The sequence below is a fragment of the Nymphalis io genome, chromosome 4 (assembly GCF_905147045.1).
Source record: "Nymphalis io chromosome 4, ilAglIoxx1.1, whole genome shotgun sequence".
Classification (NCBI taxonomy): Eukaryota; Metazoa; Arthropoda; class Insecta; order Lepidoptera; family Nymphalidae; genus Nymphalis; species Nymphalis io.
Window position 1 is genome coordinate 6,418,817 of NC_065891.1, and position 24,525 is coordinate 6,443,341.

At 31.9% G+C, this 24,525-nt stretch overlaps 1 protein-coding gene across 5 annotated transcripts in view; it reads left to right on the plus strand.

Annotated features, from left to right (window-relative positions):
• LOC126768244 (eye-specific diacylglycerol kinase) overlaps positions 1 to 24,525 on the plus strand; it is a 142,621-nt gene that overhangs the window by 51,122 nt on the left and 66,974 nt on the right. For 4 of the 5 annotated variants that reach the window (XM_050486245.1, XM_050486246.1, XM_050486247.1 and 1 more), the window contains exons 3-4: positions 4,024 to 4,167; positions 4,304 to 5,037. In XM_050486245.1, the coding sequence (XP_050342202.1) occupies positions 4,024 to 4,167; positions 4,304 to 5,037 (878 nt within the window). Of the gene's footprint in view, positions 1 to 4,023; positions 4,168 to 4,303; positions 5,038 to 15,601; positions 16,809 to 24,525 lie in introns of those variants that run through there. The other variant, XM_050486249.1, reaches the window with a different exon arrangement.

Genomic DNA, 24,525 nt, shown 5'->3' on the forward strand with positions numbered 1-24,525 from the left:
ACTCCTAGGTAATCATTTTAATGATTTTTTACTGATTGTTTTAATTATGAACACTTGAAGTACGATAGAGTTCTAATTAACTGAACTACTGACCGGATCAGACTTGATAATACTTTTTATTTTCCTTAAAAAAAGGTAAAATAGTGGTAAACGTTATAAATATTAAATAGGAATAATAAATAATACATTAATAGTGATATTATTTATTACTTTTGATACCTGTTTAATTACGAATTAACATTTTCTTTGGCTTAATTTTTATTTGAGATAAATACGACATAAATGTACTATATTATAAATGTACTGTATTTACTGGTGGTAGGGCTTTGTGCAAGCTCGTCTGGGTAGGTACCACCCACTCATCAGATATTCTACCGCAAAACAGCGATACTTGATATTGTTGTGTTCCGGTTTGAAGGGTGAGTGAGCCAGTGAAATTACAGGCACAAGGGACATAAAATCTTTGTTCCCAAGATTGGTGGCGCATTGGCTATAAGCGACGGTTGACATTTCTTACAATGCCAATGTCTAAGGGCGTTTGGTGACCACTTACCATCAGGTGGCCCATATGCTCGTCCACCTTCCCATTCTATAAAAAAAAAAAACAATATACATATATTTACTAATTTTTCAATCAACAAACTAAGACAGGTTAAACAAAACAACATGCCGTTTAAAAAGTATAATAATTAGTATTTTTAATCTTGTTCAATTGAAACGGACGTCCGGAAGTATTTAAATTTTGAGACACCTGGAGTTCGATTTTTAATTTTTAGGTCTGTGTTCATGTGTATTCTTAATTTAATGAATGTCTCTGTGTTTATGCATTTTGGTTATAAAATTGTTTGAGTACGCTTACTTAAACAAAATCTTAAATTTGACTTCAAACCAAATTCTTCCTGTGACGAATGATCTCTCTAATGCTTTGTCTAGTTTATAATGAAAAACCCACTAAAAAAAATTAACCGTATTTAATTTTATTTTAACGCTTAGCCTTAAATTTTAATTCGTTCTGTACTATGAAAAAGAAGTTATTGAAGAAAGTTCATTTCATTATAAGATTAGTTAATGAAGACGACGTTAATACGGTACGTGGATGTGAAGCCAAGTAATAAAGTCATGTATAATTCAGGGGCAAATCTAATGTTCACTTAGTTAGTTCAGGAGTCCCGGACGTAGCAGTAGAGTAGCCATGTGGCGTATGGTTATTCATGGACATACTTAACAAAACATCACATGGAAAATCTCTTATATTATTTTTATTGTAAGTAATATAATAATTACTTATATTAAAAACAAAAAGTAGCTTAAGCTTTTTGTAGTGCCAAGATCTGTGATATCCTATGGGCGAGACTACTTACTAGCCCTCAGTTCATTGTTCGCCTGCCTGCTTTGTTGAGATTGAAAAACATCAATTACTTTATATTAATTATTATTATCTTAGAACATGTAGACTTATCGAGCACTACATATATTATTATTATATTCATGAGTTAGTTAGCAAATTGTAATTAAAGCTTTTACAAAAAAATATGACCGATAAATATAATTTAATACATATATTAGTTATTATTTCTAGGGAATGGTTCATATAAAGAAAATCATAAATTGTATTTCAGGTTATTTATCTATAATTTTTTTTTGCAATAATTAAATCAAAATGTCGCATAACGAAGTCTTCCTTCACATCATTTTCGCTCCATATCGTCATGATGGAAATCAATATAGTAGGTATATATCGATACAAAGATTATTAAACAATAGTTTGTCTTTCTTGGTTTTTCTATTCTTCCCTGGTATAACAATTTTACTGGTTGTTGCTTCAGATATTTTTCACAAGAAAGTACATAAACAACTACTGTACTAGGTATTTGTTTACTATTTATACAATATATTTCATAAAATTTAGTCCATCAGATATTACGCTTAGGAATTATCTTATCTGTTGCAGTGGCTATATGAAAATTAACAAGATTTCAATATTTTTTGTTTTTGGAGACGCGTCAACATATCCTTGCCGGACTTTAACTAATTACGACGATGTCAAAAATTAAAAAAAAAAAATCAATCTGCCAATAAACTAAAAAAAATATAGCCATTGTCAATGGATATAACACTCACACATATAAAAACATTACACTCCTTTTTTGGGCAATCATGTAAAAACAAATACTTTTTTAAATTATAATTTTAAATATATCAAATTAAAACAGTTTATTAAGGAAGCTCATACTTTTATATATAATATAAAAACGAGTTTTTTATTCGTCAATCGTCTGTAACATTTAATGTAATTAATATGAAAAGCGAGCGCTGCTCCCTGCTTCCTGTTCCCCATTTCCGTCGCAATCACAAAATTTGTTCTACCAAGTGTCGAATTTCGGGAGCGTAAAGATCATGTACACGATACTCGTAAAAAGGGAAACGAAAAATGTAGGTAGCTTGGTAATTATTTTAATATTATAACGCACGAAATTCACGCTTGTCACGTCAATAGTCTAAATTGAATACAAAAAAACTGCAAATCGCAACTACTTATATAATAACTTCTCCGAAGCACTGCATCGTCTGATATAAGTTTCATGTAACATACATGAAACTTATATTTTATAATTAAGTAGGCTTTTCATTACAAAAAAACGTATCCTTATTTATTAGTAAAGATGTTTATACATGAATGCACCTTTGCGAAGTTGGGGGAATTAAATTGAAAAGTGAGAAGTTGTCGCAAAAATGTATTTAGTTACAAGCTTAAAATGAAATTAAAGTTCTATAACTCAATTCCTTTTTGTACAGTTATGATCAGCTTCATTATTTTTCACTTTGTATTTATTCTTTGTATTAGTCGAGGATTTTATTTAAAGTTTTAACATACATATTTCTATAAGGAATCAGTTGTATTTCTTACATGCTTCCCTCTTCTCAAAGTCTATAAATGATTACCGGGCAAATCGGTAACAGCCTGTTAATGTTCCACTGCTGGAGTAAGGGCACCTCCTTTTCTCCAGTTAGGAGCTTATTCCAAGAAGCTGCACCAATGGTACAGAAGTGACAATTTTTTATCGAACATGTGCAGTTTTTCTCACGGTGTTTAATTTTACCACCAAGCATTATAATTACAAATAATATAATATTTAAAAATTAAATACATGAACGTTCAGTGCTGCTTGCCCAGGTTTGTGCCCTCAATCTTCGATTAAGCTTCAGATGTTCTAATCTCTATCACTGGACCATCTCGGCTAGATACCAGGCAAGCTATTCATTTCAAAAATAAAATTCCGCTGATATTTTTAATGATTGCTTAAACTTAGGGGACATAAACTTATTTTGTGTATTTAAAAATACTAATGTAAAACTGCTTAATTTTAAAGCGTGTTCGCATTTATTAATCTACTATTATCCAAAGACAATTGTATGCATTTTATTTATTTCTTATTTAACGGTTGATATAGGCTCTGTAAGAAATCTTATAGAGCCTTGGCGCTCCTAGTTACTTAATCCTTACGTCACCAATGTGCCACCAACCTTGGGAACTTAGATGTGATGTCCATTGTGCCTGTAGTTACACTGGTTGACTAAACCTTCAACGGTAAACAACAATACTAAATATTGTTGTTCATTGTGTTATGTTTCATTGTGTTGATTTTTATTATTATTATTATAAATCCTTTATCGCACACAATTTACAAACATTTAATAACATATAATTGTAAGTAGAACATATAATATGCAAAGGCGGCCTTATCACTTATAGTGATCTCTTCCAGGCAACTTCTGTAAAGAGAAATGTTTATGTTTTTTTTATGCCAGGATTAATCGAGCATAGTGTGCGAATAATTTATACTTAATATTTATTAATATGTAAATTGAGCATAAGACATTAACTAAATACGTTTTTTTACGTATTTACTTCTTAATTGTATGTGTGTAACACTGATTTCCATCATCGTTGTTTATTTAATCAAATTGTGATAAACTAGTATGGATGTACTATTTTTATTTAAAAAATTCGGACGTTTGTAGGTCCGGTCGGCGTCATTCGATGAGATACAATTGGAGGCAGCGCGCGGCGCAGGCGCAAGCACACTTCTTGCTGTGCCTCAGCAAGGCGCGCGCAGTCGTTCCTTTGACTCCGCCGGATCTGATGACTCGGGCACATACTTGGAGGTAAAAAAATAAATTATTGAGCTGCTAGGCAATGGTCAATACTACAAACTTTGTTATTATAAAATTATATTTATTTATTAAACGCTTAGACGTTCACGTAACTTAACACAATTAATTTTGTGAAATTGTATGACAGGTACCGCGTCTTTGGTCGCGGCGCCGATCTGGGAAGGGTACGCCACCACCATGTGTACACTGTCGACATATGGAAACGTGGTTGGCGCGCCGCAGTGAAGAACGATCCACACCTGAAAGACCGCCAGTTTCTTCCTCAGCTGAAGACGATGATGACGATGATGATGATAGCGATATTGAGGCGCCAAGAGCTCTGCTCGCGCCTGTTTATACAACAAGAACATTATTGCCACCAGCACCGCAATCTCCTCCACCTTCACCAGGTGCACCTTCTTTTGAGCTTCAACCACCCATCGATGAACCACCGTTACTTACTCAAAGAAGACGTTCCATATCACGGCAAGAAGCGTTTTTCGTTGAACCTACTGGCAGCTCATTAGAGAACGTCCGGGCCTCGGAGCAAGGTGCTAACAATGCTCCAAGAGATAGTTTAGTCCATGACATTTATTTAGCCGTTCCAGAGTTAAAACGTGATCGTGCTGCATCTGTAGATTCCTGTTTTTCAAAAGTTTCTGGTGGTGCAAGAGCCGAAGAATTAAGCGAAGGCGGCGAATATTTGACAGTACCGGGATCAAGTTTGCGTTCGCGGTCAGTGGATATCGTTTTACCGACAGCCGAACAGTCTCGTTACAAGGCACTTGCGCTGACTTCAACTCAAGCTGCGCCGCAACATAATTACCAAGTACCCGAAGAAGCCCAACCAAGTCCTGTGGTGCTACAAACACTAGAAAACAGGTAAGTTAATTAATTTGTAAAATTACAATAAAAACTTTTTATTTACGTTTTGTTTTTATTTCCTCTCTTCCGCTTTAATATTTTATGGTGGTATTCATATTATATGAAAAGTGCTTTTCCGCTTTTAAGTTAATTAATTTAGTTCTATTATAAAAAGGCGTTACGTTTATTTATGTGCATGATTATTAAATAAATTATGTTGTAACACCAAAAAACGAAGTGTAAGTACTACACGTAACGATACTTTGAAATGAGAAAAGTTGCTGTGGCTTTTACGATCCACGCAGTTGTCTATCATTTAACTCATTGCTTATTTAAGAGAAAGAAAAACAATATTTGAAACCGTCTTGGGTATAAGCTTTATACATTATTTATTTTACATAGGTACACAAAAATACCATTTAACAATAATATTAAATTAATGTCATGCATAACGGGTAAAGTATATATTTATGCCAAAAAATATAACATTCGTATTACCTACATTGAAACTTTTTAGTATTAAGTATAAATGCGTTATTTTACTGGATGACCATCCATCAATGTTCCGTACTCTGATGGGCAGTAGGATGGATTGTTTATTGAGGATCTTTTAATTCGTTCATTATTGTGACATATCTCATTCAACCAGCAGTAGTGTATCTGAACGCTTGTGGTTGTGCTAAGAAACTGATGAACATAACTGCTATATGATTTTAATATGTGTTTCTGTTGTTTAATAACAACAGATTAACAGTAATTTGAACACTGCTTATAAAAAAAAGTCAAATCAAGTGTTTTACTTTTCAGAAGTAGTCAATTTCTTTTCATATAAATGTAATAAATATTTTTTATTTAACGAGAATAAAAACCTATTCTACACCAGAAAGGTTTTATATATTTACTAAAATAATTTAATCTATTTCCCGTAGCTGTGTGTGATTTGAATTTGTACATGTCCCAATCATGTCTGATCACCGGATTATGAGAGTCAGGACATGAAGAGTGCCCCTGCATTTGCACATACACTTAAGCACTAGCATACCTTTACCTTTGTTTGTTCAAATATGGTGTCTTCTTCTTTCGAATATCAAATCAATAGTGTCAGAAAGAGCTAAGTCAGTGTTTATCTAAACATCTGCTAAGTACCTTCTCATCGTAGCAACGGTCTACGATGATCAATCTTAATAGCAGTGATATAATATATGTTTTAAATTATTTTTTTTATATCACAAACAAGTTCTTATAATAGTTTAGTAATAATAAAGATAAGATACGGGTTGCATTAATTACTTGCTCATTCTTTTGATGCTGGGCTTGCAAGTGACGGGGGAAATTAAAAATAACTATAAGAATTTTCTTTTACAAATTTCACTTCTATAAAAATATTTTTTCAAAATTAACATAATGATTTTTGTTAAGCATTTTTGTTTAACAAAAATCATTGAATTCCCTCGTGGACATTTTGAAGTACTGTTCAATGAACTACTACATTTTCAAAATATCTCGAACTTCATGATTGATTTGGGATTCTATATGTAGGTAAGGAGGATTTAGCCCTACTACATTAGATAAAAAAAGCATAAATTCTTAAACAACATTATTATTATTTTACATCAAAATAATTGAACAGTTGCAATTTAATTTAAATTCATAAAAATAACAGTAAAACTATTAGTAAATGACTTTAAAGTAACTTTAAAATTAACTGTATAACAGCCTATATGATAATAAATTTTATATTTTTCGCAAAAGTAATTGCTTTTAATACATAACAGGAGTTTTTCAAGTGTTATAGTTAACATAATAAAAACCTCAAATATATTTTCATATTTTACTATCTATGATATTATACTATGCAAATAACTTTGTGTTTTAAGCTGATTATGTTTTTACTATGCGATTATTGTTTAATTTTGTTTTGAATAAATAAGCAACAACCTAATTTGAACACATTTTAAACGATTAAATGTACACAAAAACAACCACAAACATTTTATCTGATCTAGAAATTCATAAAAGATAATGAGAAGTTAAAAATATTTTATAACGTTAAATTGTTCCGTTTTCCGCCTTACGTTTTCACTATTGTAATGGGTTTTTTAATATTTGGATATTTTAACATTTCTTACTTTGAATTTATTAAAACATTCCCATAAAATGTTTCTTTTAAGGTATTTATTTCTCACAGAATATATACTCGAAAAGAAATAAAAGAGAACTTGTCTTTGAGGTGGCCTAGTATAATTAAATATAATTTTTCTCGTTTTTCTCCATAGCTTAATGAAATTTTAAAACATTGGTCATACAGTATTGAGTTCATTATTTAAAAGTGTTTTATAATAATTAAGTTAAAATTGAAGGTAAAATCTTGCTAGCATTGTAATCATAAATGAAATACTGTCTGGTCGACTCATATTGACAACTGAATGCAGTACTTGGAAAGTATATGAGTAAAATTATTATCGGGGGTCTTTATAAACGCAATAGAACCCAAAACAATAATTGTTAAATTTTTTGTTTTGTTTGTGTTTGTGCGCGCTAATTTTAGAAACGGCTTAACTGAGAAAAACGCACCTAGCGTTTTTCAAACTTTGGCAAACTTCACTTATAGTGCTCGTATTATTTCAATCGGTTTATAAATAAAAAAGTTATGTCAATTTAAATAATCACATCGAGCATTTAGTCGATAAAAATGCTATAAAATAACTGTTCAGTTGATTTGGCTGAAACTTGACTTGCGTATAAATGATAGTCTGTAAAATGATGATTTTTTAAAGTTTATAGGAAGAAAAAAAAGTTAAAAATGGTCAGTTTCCAGATTTAGATTCTTCCAGTGTAAGTTGAGTTCAGATCTATATGATCAATCATATTAAATAGTGTTCAGCTTATTCTGGACCCAAGTCAGTTTTTTTGCAGCGAACGCTCGTATGTCAGAGACGCACGGCGCTCCCTGGTAACAGGGACCTGGTAAACTTCTGTCTGTATTGTATAAAATTTTGTATAAACTAAAATATTATAAGTCTGCTCTTAGTGATTTCATTAAGCTATACGCAGGTGAAACCGCGGGCACGGCTAGTTTGAAATATAGTCAAAGAATCTTACTAACCCTACTTATACATAAATCATAAATATAAAAGTTTTTATTTTTGGATATTTGCTACACAATCACGCAAAATCTGCTAAACGGATTTATGAAATTTGGCACACAGACTTGAATTTGGCTTATAATCTGGTTTAATACAAAGGATATTTTATCCTGATAAATGAAATGATTTAAGGACTGCTAATAATTTCTGCTGATATTAATACTAATACTATAGTATCATCGGTATCAGTATATATCAGTAGAAGTCTCAGTCTTTATATAATAGTAGAAGTTGCGTGCAGAAGCGTTATCTGAATAATAATAAATCAGCCCTGTTTATAAGCCTTCCCACAATTGAGCACGACCATATTTAATAGTTACGCAGAGTGGCAAAAGTGTTACCTGCTAACTAATAAATTTTAAACTAATTTTAAACTAAGAAATTTTAATAATTCCTTACAACTTTTTGAATTAAGAAATTATGTGCCTTATGTGGCTGACCGACGCTCTCTTATGCCGTCCTCCTTGTCTGCCGCCTTCTACTACCTTATATTGCCGTGGCGCGGGCACTGCACATTTCGTTGCTTAATATTATTATAACAACAAATCGTTTGTTTTGTTTATATTTATTTTACCTGTTTAATTATAAAATTTTTGTTTTAATAATCGTCAATTTCGATGTTTTACATCTGCCGAGTCTATCGCGACGGCCACAAAAAGTGTATATGTCACTTGTTACTGTCCGGCATGCGTAGGGGTATTGTAACCTCTTGAATTTTTTATAAGCTATACGACTAACGCTAAATTATTCTCCGTGTTCAAATGTATATCAATTGTAATGGCGACTGGCTAAAAAGTATAGAAGTTGATATGCTGCAGCGCCATCTAGTGGCGAGACACAAGAACGTTTAAAATCCTCAGTCAGTAACAGCCTGTCAATGTCCCACTGCTGGGCTAAGGCCTCCTCTCCTTTTTCGAGGAGATGGTTTGAAGCTTTTTTCACCACACTGCTCCAATGCGGGTTGGTGGAATACACATGTGGCAGAATTTTTGTGAAATTAGACACATACAGGTTTCCTCACGACGTTTTCCTTCGCCGTCAAGCACAATATAAATTATAAACACAAATTAAGCACATGAAAATTCAGTGGTGCTTGCCCGGGTTTGAACCTACGATCGTCGGTTAAGATTCACTTGTTTTAACCACTAGGCCATCTCGGCTTTTTAAAATCCTCCGTGCACATGTATTTATTTATAACTTCATTGTGATCGGTCAAACAGTGTCAAAAAATGGATGTTGGTGTATCTGACACCAACATCCATTTTTATATATAAGATTATTATACATTTTTAAAAACTATTTTATACAAACATAACATTGAAGTATAGTTTATGATGTACAATATTTTTCAATATTTATGCAATCACCTACTCGTTAACAAAAAGTTAAATCTCCTTAAATTACTTCACCTGAAAGTAACAGGATTATCGGCAGGAAACGTTGTTTTAGCTATGACTTTTATACACTTTAAAAAATATGAAAACTATTTTCATGTATGTACCTACATAACGATGGTGCGCAAATAAAGTTGAATACACGGCTATAACGATAAAAAAAATCCCCCCTTCACTTTATTTGTAGACATTATGGAAGCATAAAGTTATATAATATACATTCTGTGTTCCCCACAAGTAGCATGTTATCATTAGTCTCAAGGTTAACAGCGTATTGACATTGAAAGCTGTAGTTTAAACTACTTGTATGGCCTGTATTGGTTATAAAAAAAAATCTAATACATTTGTGACGTTAAGTATTTTAAACTTTTGAATTTTCTGATAATCTCAACGCTGTGCATGACGTTGCATTAGATAAAGTTGCTAATCCTTCAAGGGTGAAGCCACAAGCTTAATTTGCTTAAGGCTTACTTTAAAATCCGGCTTGCTGTAAGTAAACAGCTATGTATGTATTTCATTCAAGAACACGTCTTTCGCAATTTGTTCCAAACGACTAAATATTATAATCGACAACGAAGTTCAAAGTTCAGTCTATCGTGAATCATCAAATATTTATATTCGAAAAAGAATCGCCGTCGCTAGTTTATTAAATAAGCTACGGCTTATTTCAGAATACGTTCTGTAACGATAAAATTAATTGTAAAGTAATTTGATTTCAACTTTTAACTATTATAATAATAAATATAGGACAAAACGAGATTTTTATAACTTGGTATAATTCACATAAATCAAACAAACAAACAAGCAAAACCCGCGGCTTAGCCTATGTGGAATTCAGTTTGTAACGAAACTCCTTCAAAATCTGCCATTTATAGACATTTTGTGTATTGTGTATTTAGTTTTGTGTATTGGTAACTCGCAATAGCTATATCGTCATAAAAAGAGGCAGTTATTTTTAAACATAGACTGACACTACAATTTTATTTATTTGTATGGCTGTATAGATTCAGTGAATATATTGCGATGAGGTATTCTTGCCTAGTCTACATTAGATCTAATGTAATTTGTCCGCTTGACGTTAGCCTCAACAGTGAAGGCACACATTCAAACTTCGCAAATTCATAACGACCTTAAATAGTAAACAACGCAGATGCTTCCATAATAATCGTGATCTTTTTTCGAATGCATTTATATTCAAATGTTTACAAATGCCAATTTTTTATTTCAAAATAAGCTTTAATAAAATAACTTTAAGCAGTTTTAATTTAAAATTACATCAATATTTACAAAGATAATAAATGATAATATTCGGATACGATAATGGCTCCCTGAGTTTTATTTAATTAGGTGATTTTAAATTTTAACCAACAAAATGTATTTTCATTAATAAACATAATATACCAGTAGTATTTATACTACAAGCGATGATACCACCTTTGCGCACCATTTTATTTTATTTTTTTCTGTATTTATTTTTGTCGTATGTTCTTCGTTTATCGTAATAAAGTATAAATACATAAGTGACTACACAACGCTTTGTTTCTTTTTCTAAATAGAAAATTCGTAATGATAGGAAGAGAAAAATCGATGTGCAACATCATTCCCTGTACAACGTACATTACTTATACAGGACGTAATATATGTAAAACTTTATGTAACTTCATCTTCAACAAACTTCTGAATTCAACATACATAAGAGCAATATTATATTTGTAAAAATAATGAAATATAACTTAACTTGTATTGAGTATTATATTGAAAATAGTAAGGTATCTGTTTTGTATTTTATTACCTAATATTATTAATGGGAAAGTTTGTGCGTATAGATTGAGAGAGTGGACAGATTTTAATGCCCATGCCATTGCATCGCCCATGGACATTGGCGATGTAAGAAATATTAACCATATAAAATTGTTCAAAAACTACTAAAACTATTAACAGTAAATCGATTTAATAAATTGTAATACAATATCTTTTGTATTTTTGAAAAGATTAATCACGTGAGATAGTTTTATTCATAAATTGATAACATTTCTGTTGAAATACATAAAAAAAAGGAAACGAATTATGTGTTTTATTAGCTTTGTTTTATAAAAAAATGTTTTTTAAAAAAAAATTTTAATTGAATCGTTTAAATTTGTGACAAAAATTTCGTTGCCTAAATTTTTGGCTTTAAATATTCTCCAGAAATTTAATTTCCAACTTTCTTACCACAGTTTAGGAAATGTTCAATACGTTTTTGGGATTATAAGGTACAAAACTTATTATGACCATAATACAAACAAATGATTATATTCTATATAAACCTCTCAAAAATACTGACATTAACATATATATTTTTGTTGTTATCTATACATATAATGATTTATCTTGACTGATTCATCAATGCAGTGCTTAAACCACAGGGATTGGAAACTTGAAATTTTGCCGGTTGATATATTTTATAGTGTATACACCGACTAAGGAATAAATTTCTGGAAATTCCACCGCTAAAGAGTTAAAATAAGGGATGAATGATTGTATGAAAACTCGTCATTTTCAAAGTTAGAGGCATGAACTTTCATATAAGGTTCTAGTTAGTAATAAATAAATATATATTTCAGCGATTTTTGAAAATCTACCCCCTAAGAGGGTAAAATAGATAAAATTATATTTCATATTAAAGCTTTTGAGAAAAAATAAATGCATACGTATTTCGTCGTTTTTAGAAATGCAACCCCAAACGGGAGAAACAGGGTGGAAACATTAGTATAAAAATGAAAAGAAATAGTATGGTCTGCTTGAAATTTACTATATGTGTTTGTTGATTGAATATATAAACATTTATTTCAAAGTTTTTTAAAAATCCACCGTAACAGGAGGAGGAGGAGGAGGAGGAGGATTCTTTTATTTTTGGTTTGAATTGTCAGAACGTTTGTATGTTGGATGTCATATTCGCTAAATAAACTTGAAATACATACTGTATTATACATAATATCTCCTTGGGAGGTGCAAGTAATATTTATTTTTATAAAAACTTCACTGTGGTATTTAAAGTTAGTAAAGAAAACGTATTCCATTTTTGTCATGTGTACCGTTTAATTGGTAGTATTGAAGCTAAACCTCAATTCCTACAATTTATTTTAGGATGTACTCGACGAGAAATAGTTTTTATTCCAAGAATACCATCCATGAGAACATATCCATTCGATTTCAAAGTATGTAGTTCTCATGACAATCTAACGACATGGCCGACTTGATTTTAGTAAGAACTGTTATCACATAGACAGTTATTATGTTGCCAGCTCCAGAGTGATCTCTGCGAGTAACTTAGTAATTTTAGCCCCAAAAGGAAATACCGCAAACATAGTTTTGTTATATTATAGGTAGGCGAATGGCCAGTGCGCCACGTGATGATAAGTGATCATTTCCGCCCAAAGACTTTGGCGATGTAAGAAATATTAACCATTCCTTACATCGCTAATGCGCCACCAACCGTAGGAATGAAAATTTTATGTCCCTTGTGCCTGTAGTTACACTAGCTTATTAATCCTTCAAACCGAAACGCAATCATACTAAGTATTTTTGTTTAGCGGTAGAATATCTGATTAAAGAGTGGTACTTACCCAGACGGGCTCGCACACAGCCCCGCCACCGTTTACAAAGAGGAACTTCGATTATTAATTATAAATAAAGTTTTCAGTGAGGTGTAGTTTTGTTTAATCTGCGTTTGATAGATTAAAATAAAATTGAAAAGCTTGCTTATTTACAGTATTAACTATATCCAACGGCATGGATAGATGCCGCGGTATTTTGTAGACCGGAACAATTGTCACTAATTGTCAAAAGTCAAATATATTAAGTGAAACTACAGGGATTTACTCTACAGGGATTAAGTTCACTGATAATTATTAAAACAATAATCATCAATCTAAAAATATAAAAAAAACCCTTAACATACTTTTTCTAATCAGAATGACATTTCATGCTTCTTACTTTAAAATCACAGACTTCTAAGCAATCATTTATCTACTTAAGCACGAGCGAAGCCGAGGACAACAGCTAGTTATACAATTAAAATCGTAGAGCGCCAGATAAAACGAGGCACGAAGCTATTTTCTTCCGTGTTTATCTTAAATCGTATTTATTGTGATTAAAATAGCCCATCATGCTAAAGTGTTTGATCACGCGCTTACTATTGTTTATAAATAGAGTTATCTCTTGGCAGATGTGTTGGCGAATGGCGGCACTTCAGTACGCCATGCGAAAATGTCGCGCGCTTCGTTGCTTCGCGTTGTAACACTTTATTTTTGGGTCTAGACCTGTTACAGTCAATCATTGTTTGCTCGGTTGTTTATACACGTTTGAATGTCTTTGAACCAGACCGGTGCTATAAAATGGAAATAACATACTAAAATAACATAAATAATTTTTATTAAAGACTGTTTAAAGTGCCTGCCTTTTTGTTCGTCAAATAAATTAGGACAGCTTAGAAATTGTACAGTTATTTTAAAATAATATTCACATTTAGTCCCTTAGTATTCCAGCGGCATTATAAAATATAATTTACCTGGTGTTAGGGTTTTGTGCAGGCCCGTCTGGGTGGTTACCACCTACTCATCAAAGGTTCTGCCACTAAGCAGCAATACTTACTATTGTTGCGTTCCGGTTTGAAGGGTGAGTGAGCCAGTGTAACTACAGGCACAAAGGGCATAACATTTCAGTTCCCAAGGCTAGTAGCGTATTGGCGATGTAAAGAATGGTTATTATTTCCCACATCGCCAACATATATAAGCGGTGGTGACCACTTACCATCAGGTGTCCCATTTGTTCGTCGTCCTGCCACATTAAAAAATCTCTCGTATTCATCTGTACTCTTTATTATTATGTTTATTAAGTTTCTGGAAAGCTAAATAAAATGCAGTTTATATATATATATATATATATATATATATAACCGATTTATATTTTTGAATGTCGAAGTCGCAAAAACTTTATGTACCTCATTAAGTTATAATTCTAAAACTACCTATGCCTAAGAATGATAGGCATCAGGTAAGCGGCCATTTAATTCTATACCCTATTCCAATCGAAGAAGGAGTAAAGACAAACAAACCTTACTGTTCTTGATTAATTAACCTTTATTTAAAATATATCACTATTCAACCTAACTAATTATAAATAATTTAACTTTATTTCCAAAGTTCCAATTACAACAAGAAGAAAAACGTCATTGTTTATAAATCCATAGAATATTTACTATAGATATATCATAGATTAATCAAGATTTCGATTAATGATATCGCGTCAATTCGATGTCAAGGTAACAACAAATAAACAATTTGTATTTACCTACTCCTCTTGTGGTTGGAACAGGCTATACCAAATCCATCTTTCTTGCATTATAATTAAACCTACTAAGCTCTCCTCAAATGAATGGAATAAGCTATTGAATAATTTTGTTGAACGATGATGATACGCTTTATACTATTTTGACTTTAATTTGTTTAAATATTGTGTTTCTACGACATACATAATTATATACAAAAGATTATCAAATTCGATTCTATAATTATACCATTCGAAAATTGAACGTTATAAAGTTAACAAATAATATAAACAATAAATAAACAGTGAATTATTTTTAAGTAGATATACTTATTGATTATAATATCATTTTTTGAACAATGAAAAAAATTTAAGTTGTGAGTTAAAAGATAATTAAAAACTTTATGAGTTTGTAAATTTAAAACCCTTAATAAATTTTGTTTTTTCAAAAATTTCTGCCTTGTGTGTTTGTTTAATTTAAAATAAAAAATTAAAACCGTTTTGTTGATTTAAAGTATTGTAACTGTGAGAGTGAGACTCTTGAGAAGAGTGAGTTCATTGTGGAACTCAAAAAACACATGTATAAATCATCCTTCTTTAATGCGATCAGATCCTTGCAGAGCGACGATAGCAAGTATTTCTATTTCGGCGCTTACGTCGATGTCACGTTGCGAGACGGAACAGCGACGCACGCGCTTGCTCCGGCCCGACAGGCCCTCTTGAGTATAGTTAGTCAACGTGTATGTTCCCCCAACCTAGCACGTACCGAGCATTATAAATTCTGTCATAATATACTCGATTGTGTCTAAGAAATAGTGTAAAGTGAAGTGTTATTTGGACAAAATAATTAATTAATTTTAAACGTAACTTAAAATAAATATGCTATGTGATTTGTGCTTAAAAGTCGAAGAGTTTGTAGATTAATAGAAAAAAAACTTTTGTATTAAGCAACGAAATACAAATTCTGTGACAAAAAAATAACAATAAAGTTTTAAGACATCCTCAAAGAATAAAAGCAAATAAATATTTATATGCTTCCTAAAATAAATACTTACATTGTACAGTCCCATAGGTACTCTAGTGTATGTGTATCTATTTAAATACATTCCACTTTGAAGGTCACGCGATGTTGACTCGACCAATGTCAACTCCGTGAGTCCGAACTCTGTTAAATTTTTCTGTCTATCGTCCTTTAATTATTACTGAAAATGTTTATATTATAATAAATCTTCGTAGGGATTAGAATACTTTCAAACATTATTCTGATCGATTTTTACATTATGACCCTAATAACACTATAATACGTACTTCAATGAATTGGCTCATTTATTTGATAGCGCAGGTGATATCACCTTATGATAGACACATGCATGACGATCGGATGTTCAGGGCCTCAGTTCGCCGCTAATGTGTGCGCGAGATACCAACATGTTTGTTTTGTGATAATGGTGACGGGAGTCTGCGCGCGCATACCGGCCACATAAAGAAACGCCGGCCACGTGCTTTTGTGTCGCGTCTCACGACTGGTAGACAATTATTTAACTTCATTGTGACAAAGTGTAGTTGCGTCATTCGAGGACATTCCTTTACAATTTACCGTGGTTAATGGTGTTTACTGTGTGTGATTGGAATATACCGCGGGATACGTTGGTGAACTGGCGCGGCGATATGTTGTTGCATTCTAACAGCGAAACGAGAGGGCCTGTACAACGGAGGCACTCAGATCTTTTAGAAGTTCTATGCTCGCTTGGGGCACGGGCCGAGGTGGAGCGGGTAGCTCTAGGTGCCCTGCCCTGCCCGTGCCAGTCGAAGGACTTTCCAGCGAGGAAGATAGCGAATATGACTCCCAAGGCGCGTTGCTCGCGGGCGCCGTCGCTCGTGCTCGAAGACGACACGCCATAAAACTCAAACGAAAATCAAAGATTGCCCTCAGAGCACCAAGGTCTGTTTTCTTACATAAACTGATACATTTTGCCGCTTAAATAATAGCTATAACTTGTAAATTTAATGTAACGCGGAGCTATACCTCAAACTGCTAAGCGATGCATTATGCAAGTAGGTAGTCTTAGGTCACAAAGCTCATCGAACGATATTGTTAGACAATTTGGGTCAATCAATGAATAGCCGGTGAATCGTGTGTGAACAAGGTATCACAATAATGGGAGACATAAATATCCAACTCCCTAAATTCAGAAAGTGGTTGCAGCAAGTAAGTAGGTTCTGAAATGTTGTATAGAATATGATACAATATTGATTTTATTTAATATTAAAATATGAGTATCTTTGACAAAACTTGTTTATAATAGATAGAATGAAGATCAATTGAAATGTTTTGGGAGATTTTAATTATTAGTATCCTGTAATTATGTAGTATACATTTGTATGGAGGAACCTATATTGTTTTCTACATAAACGGCAAAAATGGCATTCAAATAATATGTCGTCGATAGTAATAATAGGGAGTCGTCCTGGAAGAGGAATGGCATCTGATCTGCCTGTTAGCATTCCTGACACGTACCCGCAACAGGTCGAGCGTGCGATTCACCTTCAACGACTGTACATCCGATTATTTATTCTTTGTTAATATTTTAAAAAAATATTAGCATAGTTTTTTTTAATATTAACAATTATTATACTTAGATTACAATTCTGAGTAATTAGAATAATGACGAATATATTAAAGTAATGATAATGAAACACATTATGAGCACATCTTATACTTAAGATAATTAATATTTTTGTTAAATACATTGTATACGCGTTGTTTTATAAATTATTGTTGCTATATGAATCTGAGAACTAAAATTGTTTAGTTTTGTGGAATCTTGTCATAGCTTTAAATATAAACATAATTATATGTAGAGGATATACCAATAGGCGTTTATAATTAATATTGTGGTTGAACACGGAGTAATGCGGTTATGTTCCTTTAACATGACTCGGAAGTTCTACGTTAATTCATCGCACGTTGCTAACTAAAATCATATAATGATATTTTAAAAATTGCCATTGTGTTTCAAATTACGTATTTGATAAAATCACATAAAATGAGTTATCCTTTTAATTTGAGGTCGCCGCAGTGCGCTCGGTCCGCTGCTTCCATGATCATAACTCCCATAAGGAATATGATTTTATTGGTGGGTTGATATCGCTAAGTATTAATTATATTAATAGATGCACTTAACACAAAAACATCTTTATGTTAGTCTTACTAAACTACGTAAATTTATATTTGTATATTAAAAAGAAACATTTAAGTAGGGTACAATTTGTAACACATTTAGTAAAATCGGAACAATAACCCAAACGGTAATGGAAAGCTTGATGGATAAAACAATGATCCAATTATGGGCCAATTTTCGCAGGCAGAAAATATCTCAAAGTTTAATAAATCACTTCATTTTTTTGCCAATTTAAGTATAAGAGTAAAGTAGCAAATAATATGAGACCCACTGCTGAGTAAACAACTTCTCTCTGTTAATGAGTAGGATTTAGAGCTTACTCTAAGCCACTGCTGAACTGCGGGTTAGTGACGATTAGAGGAAGCAATTCCGCAACGAAATTTGAATTCCGAAATTTGAGAGATTTGTGATTGCTTAGTCTCGTAGAGTTCAGGTATATTAAAACAAGTCCCCATAGGATGTTGGAAGATCGATATGGATTATCGTATCATAGTTTAAAAATAATTAGTAACTTTATAATATCAAATCAATCTGCTTCTTTGACGATATAAAAATTATTTTATTAATAATTTAATTAAGTGATTGATTTAATTGTTACATATATAATGCCAGTTGGTTTTTCTAGGAAATTTTAAAAAGTTTAATATATCTCTTCATATTGTATCACTAGCTATCCGCGACTTTATATAAATAATATAACCATTATTGAGTCAAAATATCTGTCCGCTTATACTGAGCTATTAAATTTCACCTTAAAAACCACGTCATTTATCTTTAAATAATCTTGAAATATTTTAAGACCTCAAAACAAACAACATTTGACGAGCCGGTTGGCTTGGTGGGTAGATACCTTTCACGCCGAAGGTTGTGAGTTCGATTTCCACCCAGGACAGACATTTGTGTGCATGAACATGTCTGTTTGTCCGGAGTCTGGGTGTAATTATCTATATAAGTATGTATTTACAAGAAAAAGTAGTATATGTAGTATATCAGTTGTCTGGTGTGTGGACACCTATGTGATGTACACAAAGCTATGTGCTATGGAGCACATAGCTTTGCTTAATTTGGGATCAGATGGCCTTGTGTGAATAATGTCCCAGGATATTATTATTATATAGCTTATGTTTGATCTGAAATTTACATAATATGAAAGTTTCATATTTCGAATTCATAGTTTTTGTGTACATCGGAAAAGAAGCAAACAAGCATACAAAAAAAAAATTAAGCTGTCATAATATTAGTGATATTCTGATAATATATGATCTATATAATCAACGTACAGATTTATTTCGTTTGTGACGTACATTTCATTGACAATCTCGTATTGGTTTTATTGTATTGAATGCTTTTGTACGATATTACAATATCATATTCGATGCCACGAATATTATTCAGCTTTTGATCATCTCAGTTCGACGAGACGTACTGAAAATGATGTGCATCGATTATGATAGCATTTATGACATTCTATTAAGCGATCATCAGTTTTGACAGCTTTTCCGTTACATTCTTAAAGCATAAGCCTGGTGTATCCCGCGGGATTTTCCCCATATACATACATACATGCAGGCAATATCAATTAGCCACGCAATTTACATATCTGATCTGATCCCGGTAATTGGAAATCTCGGTATCACATTCCCTAGGGGCACGATACACGGCGGAATTTCTTCCGTCAGATACATAGGTATACTTTAGATTTTTCTTTCATGAAATTTTATTAACAGCATATTACATACGCTGTTATAGTAAGAAACTTAGTTCGCCTCGAAAATGTGACCCTGGTTTCTTAACCATCTCTCTCTATAGAATAGATGATATTGAAGAATGATATTTAAAAAAAATATTTAAATCATTAAAGCAATAATAATCGGTCGTATATGAGTTTATTGTAGATTATATTATAATATGTGGTGGACATTGACTATGCGAGTGACGCTAAAGTGAACTTTAATCAATGTGAATAGCGTTGGTCCCTCCTGAAACGTCATTCAGCGTTATTGGAAATTAAATTGTACCGCCAATCAAGTACGCATGTGTAGTATTGAGTTGTATGCTACGGTTATACAAATTTGGTATATAAAATCACTGCCTGTGTCTGTCTACTTTCGAATATTATCCCGAATGAGTCTATATAACGTTGATTTGCATTAATAGACAAAAACGGTCTATTTCATATTACTGCTTTCGTGCTGCTCGTATGCGTCTCATTTAATATGCCTAAAGCCAATATTGCATATTACTTTAACATGATTCTGTCGATTTATGTATAAAAGCAAACCGAATAATAAAGCAAATTATTACATATTGCTTAATAAAATGTAACAATATTAAGTTTATACCTGGTGATAAGCATTTGTGCAGGTCTGTCCACTCATCAATATGAGTGGACGGATTTACCACCACATATTAATGCTCGTTTTGCTGTGTTCTGGTTCGAGGGATAAGTAAGCCGGTGTAATATTAGACAAGTTAACTTTTGTTCTAATGGAGATAAAGCTATCAGTATCGATAATGATAATAGCCAGTGATAACTTAGTCGAGTCTAGTTAGTAATAAACTATAAATAATAGCATTTTCAATAGAAACGAATGTGTGCCAGTTGTTGTTTATTAATTTTTTTATAATACGAAATATTAACATATGTGATGCAAAAAGCTTATACATATGTTTATACATTTATATATCTAATATTGTATACATAAATATTTATATCAAATCATTATATATATATTTTTTTTATTTGACAACGTTTTAACTTATTTTTTAATCTAATAATTCAGTGGTGCGTGCTCTGGTTTGAGCTAGCAATGTTCTGATAGGTACGGTCCACGTTTTCTATGATGTGGCCATCTCGTGCAAGTATTTTCATACTGATATTATAATAAGGCATATTTAAAAGAAACAAATAGATTATAAAAAATAATATACCTGTGAGAATTATATTTACCTATGAGTAATTAAGTTATATCATTATTGATTCGTATTGTTAACGGTGATATGTTTTTGGCTTTCAAACGTTTTTATGAGTCGTAATATTACAGACTTCAGGATCATTTAATAAATAGGTTTTTTATGGATTTGTATCTCGCGACCCGCTCGACTTAGATAGTCGTTTGACCTCATTTGACAGTGTCACGATTTTTATGATTAATAAAATTTCATATATATATATGTACTTTTCCTTAAATATGACGTCAACGGACTGAAATTGAAAGTTTATTTGTCACATCATACTAAGTCAAAGACGAAGTCTTTATGCAATTATGAAATTTTTCTGGTAGCATTTTCTTATGAATTCTAACCCAATGTTAATTCGTCGAAGCCACTTCTCGAGCTTAAAATACCTTCGTGAGTTTATTTTTAACATTCCATAAAAAGTTTTATGATTTTAAGGAAAATGTATCTGGTAGTGTATTTATATGTATGTATTTACGTATGCTTGTACATACGATCACGAACGTTTTCTTTACGAAAATTTGAAATACAGTCGCACTGTGAGCCTCACCCAGGGTTCCGTATGTCTTTATGTCAGCTGAATAATTTTTTAACTTCTATCATTAAGCTTTGTTGAATGGGCAGGAAATTAAAAGATTCGACGAATTTCCAAACAGTGCCTGGTACTCGTATATAATATACTGTTTTGTTTTATTAAAAATTGTAGTTTAAACATGCTGAAGTATATATACCTTTTATTCAATTCAAAACTACTACATTTAAATTGGTGATATAACTTACAACTGTTGGAAAGTGTTTTTATTACATTTAGAAAAAAATCGCGAAATATGAATGAGATAGCAAAAGGATTGGGATCAAATATTTAGTAGATTGAATGTCCAATTTCAATAAGATTAAATTGATTGTAATTACAATTATTACTAATTTAATTTTGGTAAACTAAAATATATTTTTTTAAGTCAGTGTATTTGTTAGACGATGATATGTTAGACGGATGCTAATTATAGTTTTTATGACACAAATGGGTATGTCCATTCGCGAAAGGACGTATAATACAGTTTTCTAACTTTATTCGACTTTATTAATTTATTTATATATGTATGTAGTCTAATAAAAAAAGGATCGAATGGCCGTAGATATACGTCGCGTAAAAAAATAGAGTCAACCGAATTGAGAATTTCCTTTTGTGTTGAAGACAGCTACTGCCAGTCAGCTAATGCGAGTTGCATTACGTTTAAGATTTTAGACTATTATATTTTAATAATTTAAGGCAAGTGAAAAAAACTTGGTGCGGAATAATAGAAAATTTATTTAAAATCATAAGTTTATATCCTATTCTCGTCTCAGCTATTCAAGCCCTACTTACAAAGATATACAACAATAGTTTATTGTAAATGATGTAGATGTTCCACGCACGATGTTCTTGTCAAACCCCACGAACGAGCACAAGAATGTAAAGTACCACTTTTCAATGATGTTCAAACACCCCTTTGCAGTGCCACCGGATACTGGCGATCCGCTTTTACTCCTGTTAATTAAACTCGTGTAGTATTTTTATATAAAGTATCTTTTAAAATATTGTCTGTTGAACCTTGTGAATAAATTACAATTAACGAGTGGGTCTGTTGTCGGTATTTAAGTTCGATAAATATTCTGCAGCTATTTATTTAAAACTACTAAAAGTAGAAGTAAATACTTTATTATTAAAAAATATCTATTTTAACATATATGTACATAGTCACTATTGTAGATCCACTACGTACAGTATTCAAAATCCACTTTCAAGAAGGACTAGCAAATTAGCGAAAATATCTTATGATACTGATTTAAGAAAAATTTTAGTAAGCCGTATTAAAATGATATTTTTTAACCAAAAAATAAAATAATTTTAAAAGCTAATAATAATTATTTTTGTATAATTTTGAATATTAATACTAATTTATGTTATAAGTTAATTCATAGTTATATAAATGTTATAATTTGTAATAGATAATATTTATGTATATCACAACAAGAACGTAGGTAAATATCTAACTAGTGTAAAATGTTTGCATATATTATAGTTTAAGTTAATCTACTTCAGTTGCATAAACAAAACGAGTGTGGACTGCGGAACAATTCACAAGCAAATTTACGATTTAGGTAATATTTAAAAATTTTTTGAACTTTTCTAATATTGTGTACTATTTATTTGTATACTTCATTGCCACAACGCGTTATATTCATATTTTTACGAATATTAAAAGAAATGTTAAAATGTATTTTTGGGTACACAAATAAGTATAGTTATTCCATAGCTTCATTATCATAAATCAACACACTTCAATAAAGCAAATTCCGAGCGCACGTACAACATACAAGAATAACAACGCGCAGGTGTTTTTTTTTAATTTAGACACTGCATCGAATACATTTAATTCACATATAGTAATAAAAAAGGCAGCGAGAAAAAAGCAAGCCAGCGTGAGTACAAGTAAATAGATAGATAAATAGACCATCGGCTGCGTATAGCCTCATCAGTTTAGAGTTTAGAGGTTAGTCTGCCTGCCTTGTTAATAGACTCTTCAATTAACCATATACACTTTGAAGTGGAGCGAACAAAAGAAATGTTTTGGAGTGAGATTGCACTACGCTCGCTGAGGTTGCGGATAACAGCATGCGACCTCCACTACGTGGGGTGCTTTTCGTTATGTTGCTCATTTGCTGAAATAGTATTTTGGTATTGTAAACATTTTAGGCGGTCTAACCTGGAAAATATTCTACCTTAATCTCTCTCTACTGTTCATGAAGTTCGTGTATTTTAGTAAAATAGTAAAGTAACATCTTTTGAATGTCCCTCTGCTGGGCTAAAGGCCTCCTCTCCCTTTTTTGAGGAGAAGGTTTGGAGCTTATTCCACCACGCTGCTCAAGTGCGGGTTGGTGGAATACACATGTGGCAGAATTTCAGTGAAATTAGGTACATGCAGGTTTCCTCATGATGTTTTCCTTCACCGTAAAGCACGAGATGAATTATAATCACAAATCAAGCACACGAAAATTCAGTGGTGCCTTGCCCGGTTTTGAACCCACGATCATCGGTTAAGATTCACGCGTTCTTACCACTGGCTGGCACTCGGTTTTTTTTTTAAATATTTTAATATATTGTTTGCGGTTTCTTTTACGTGTACAAAACGTTAGATTTACACATTTTAGCTATCACACGACATTAAAATGGGACGGTATTTATTTTGGCTTTATGTACAATAGGATGCAGGCGTTTTTGAATAAGCAGTTTACATAAATACAGATTAACTTAGTTAGTTAATTTATATTTATGTAAGAAAATACATACATGGTAAATATTCATATACATGTATATGGATATTTAATAATACATACATATACCAAACATATACCAAACTTAATGTGTAGTAAGTTAAAAAAAAATGAAATTCGTACAAATTAAACACCAATTTAAATATAAAAACAGATTTAACATATTTTTTCTTGTTTTTTTTTTTTAAATTAACAAGGATATTG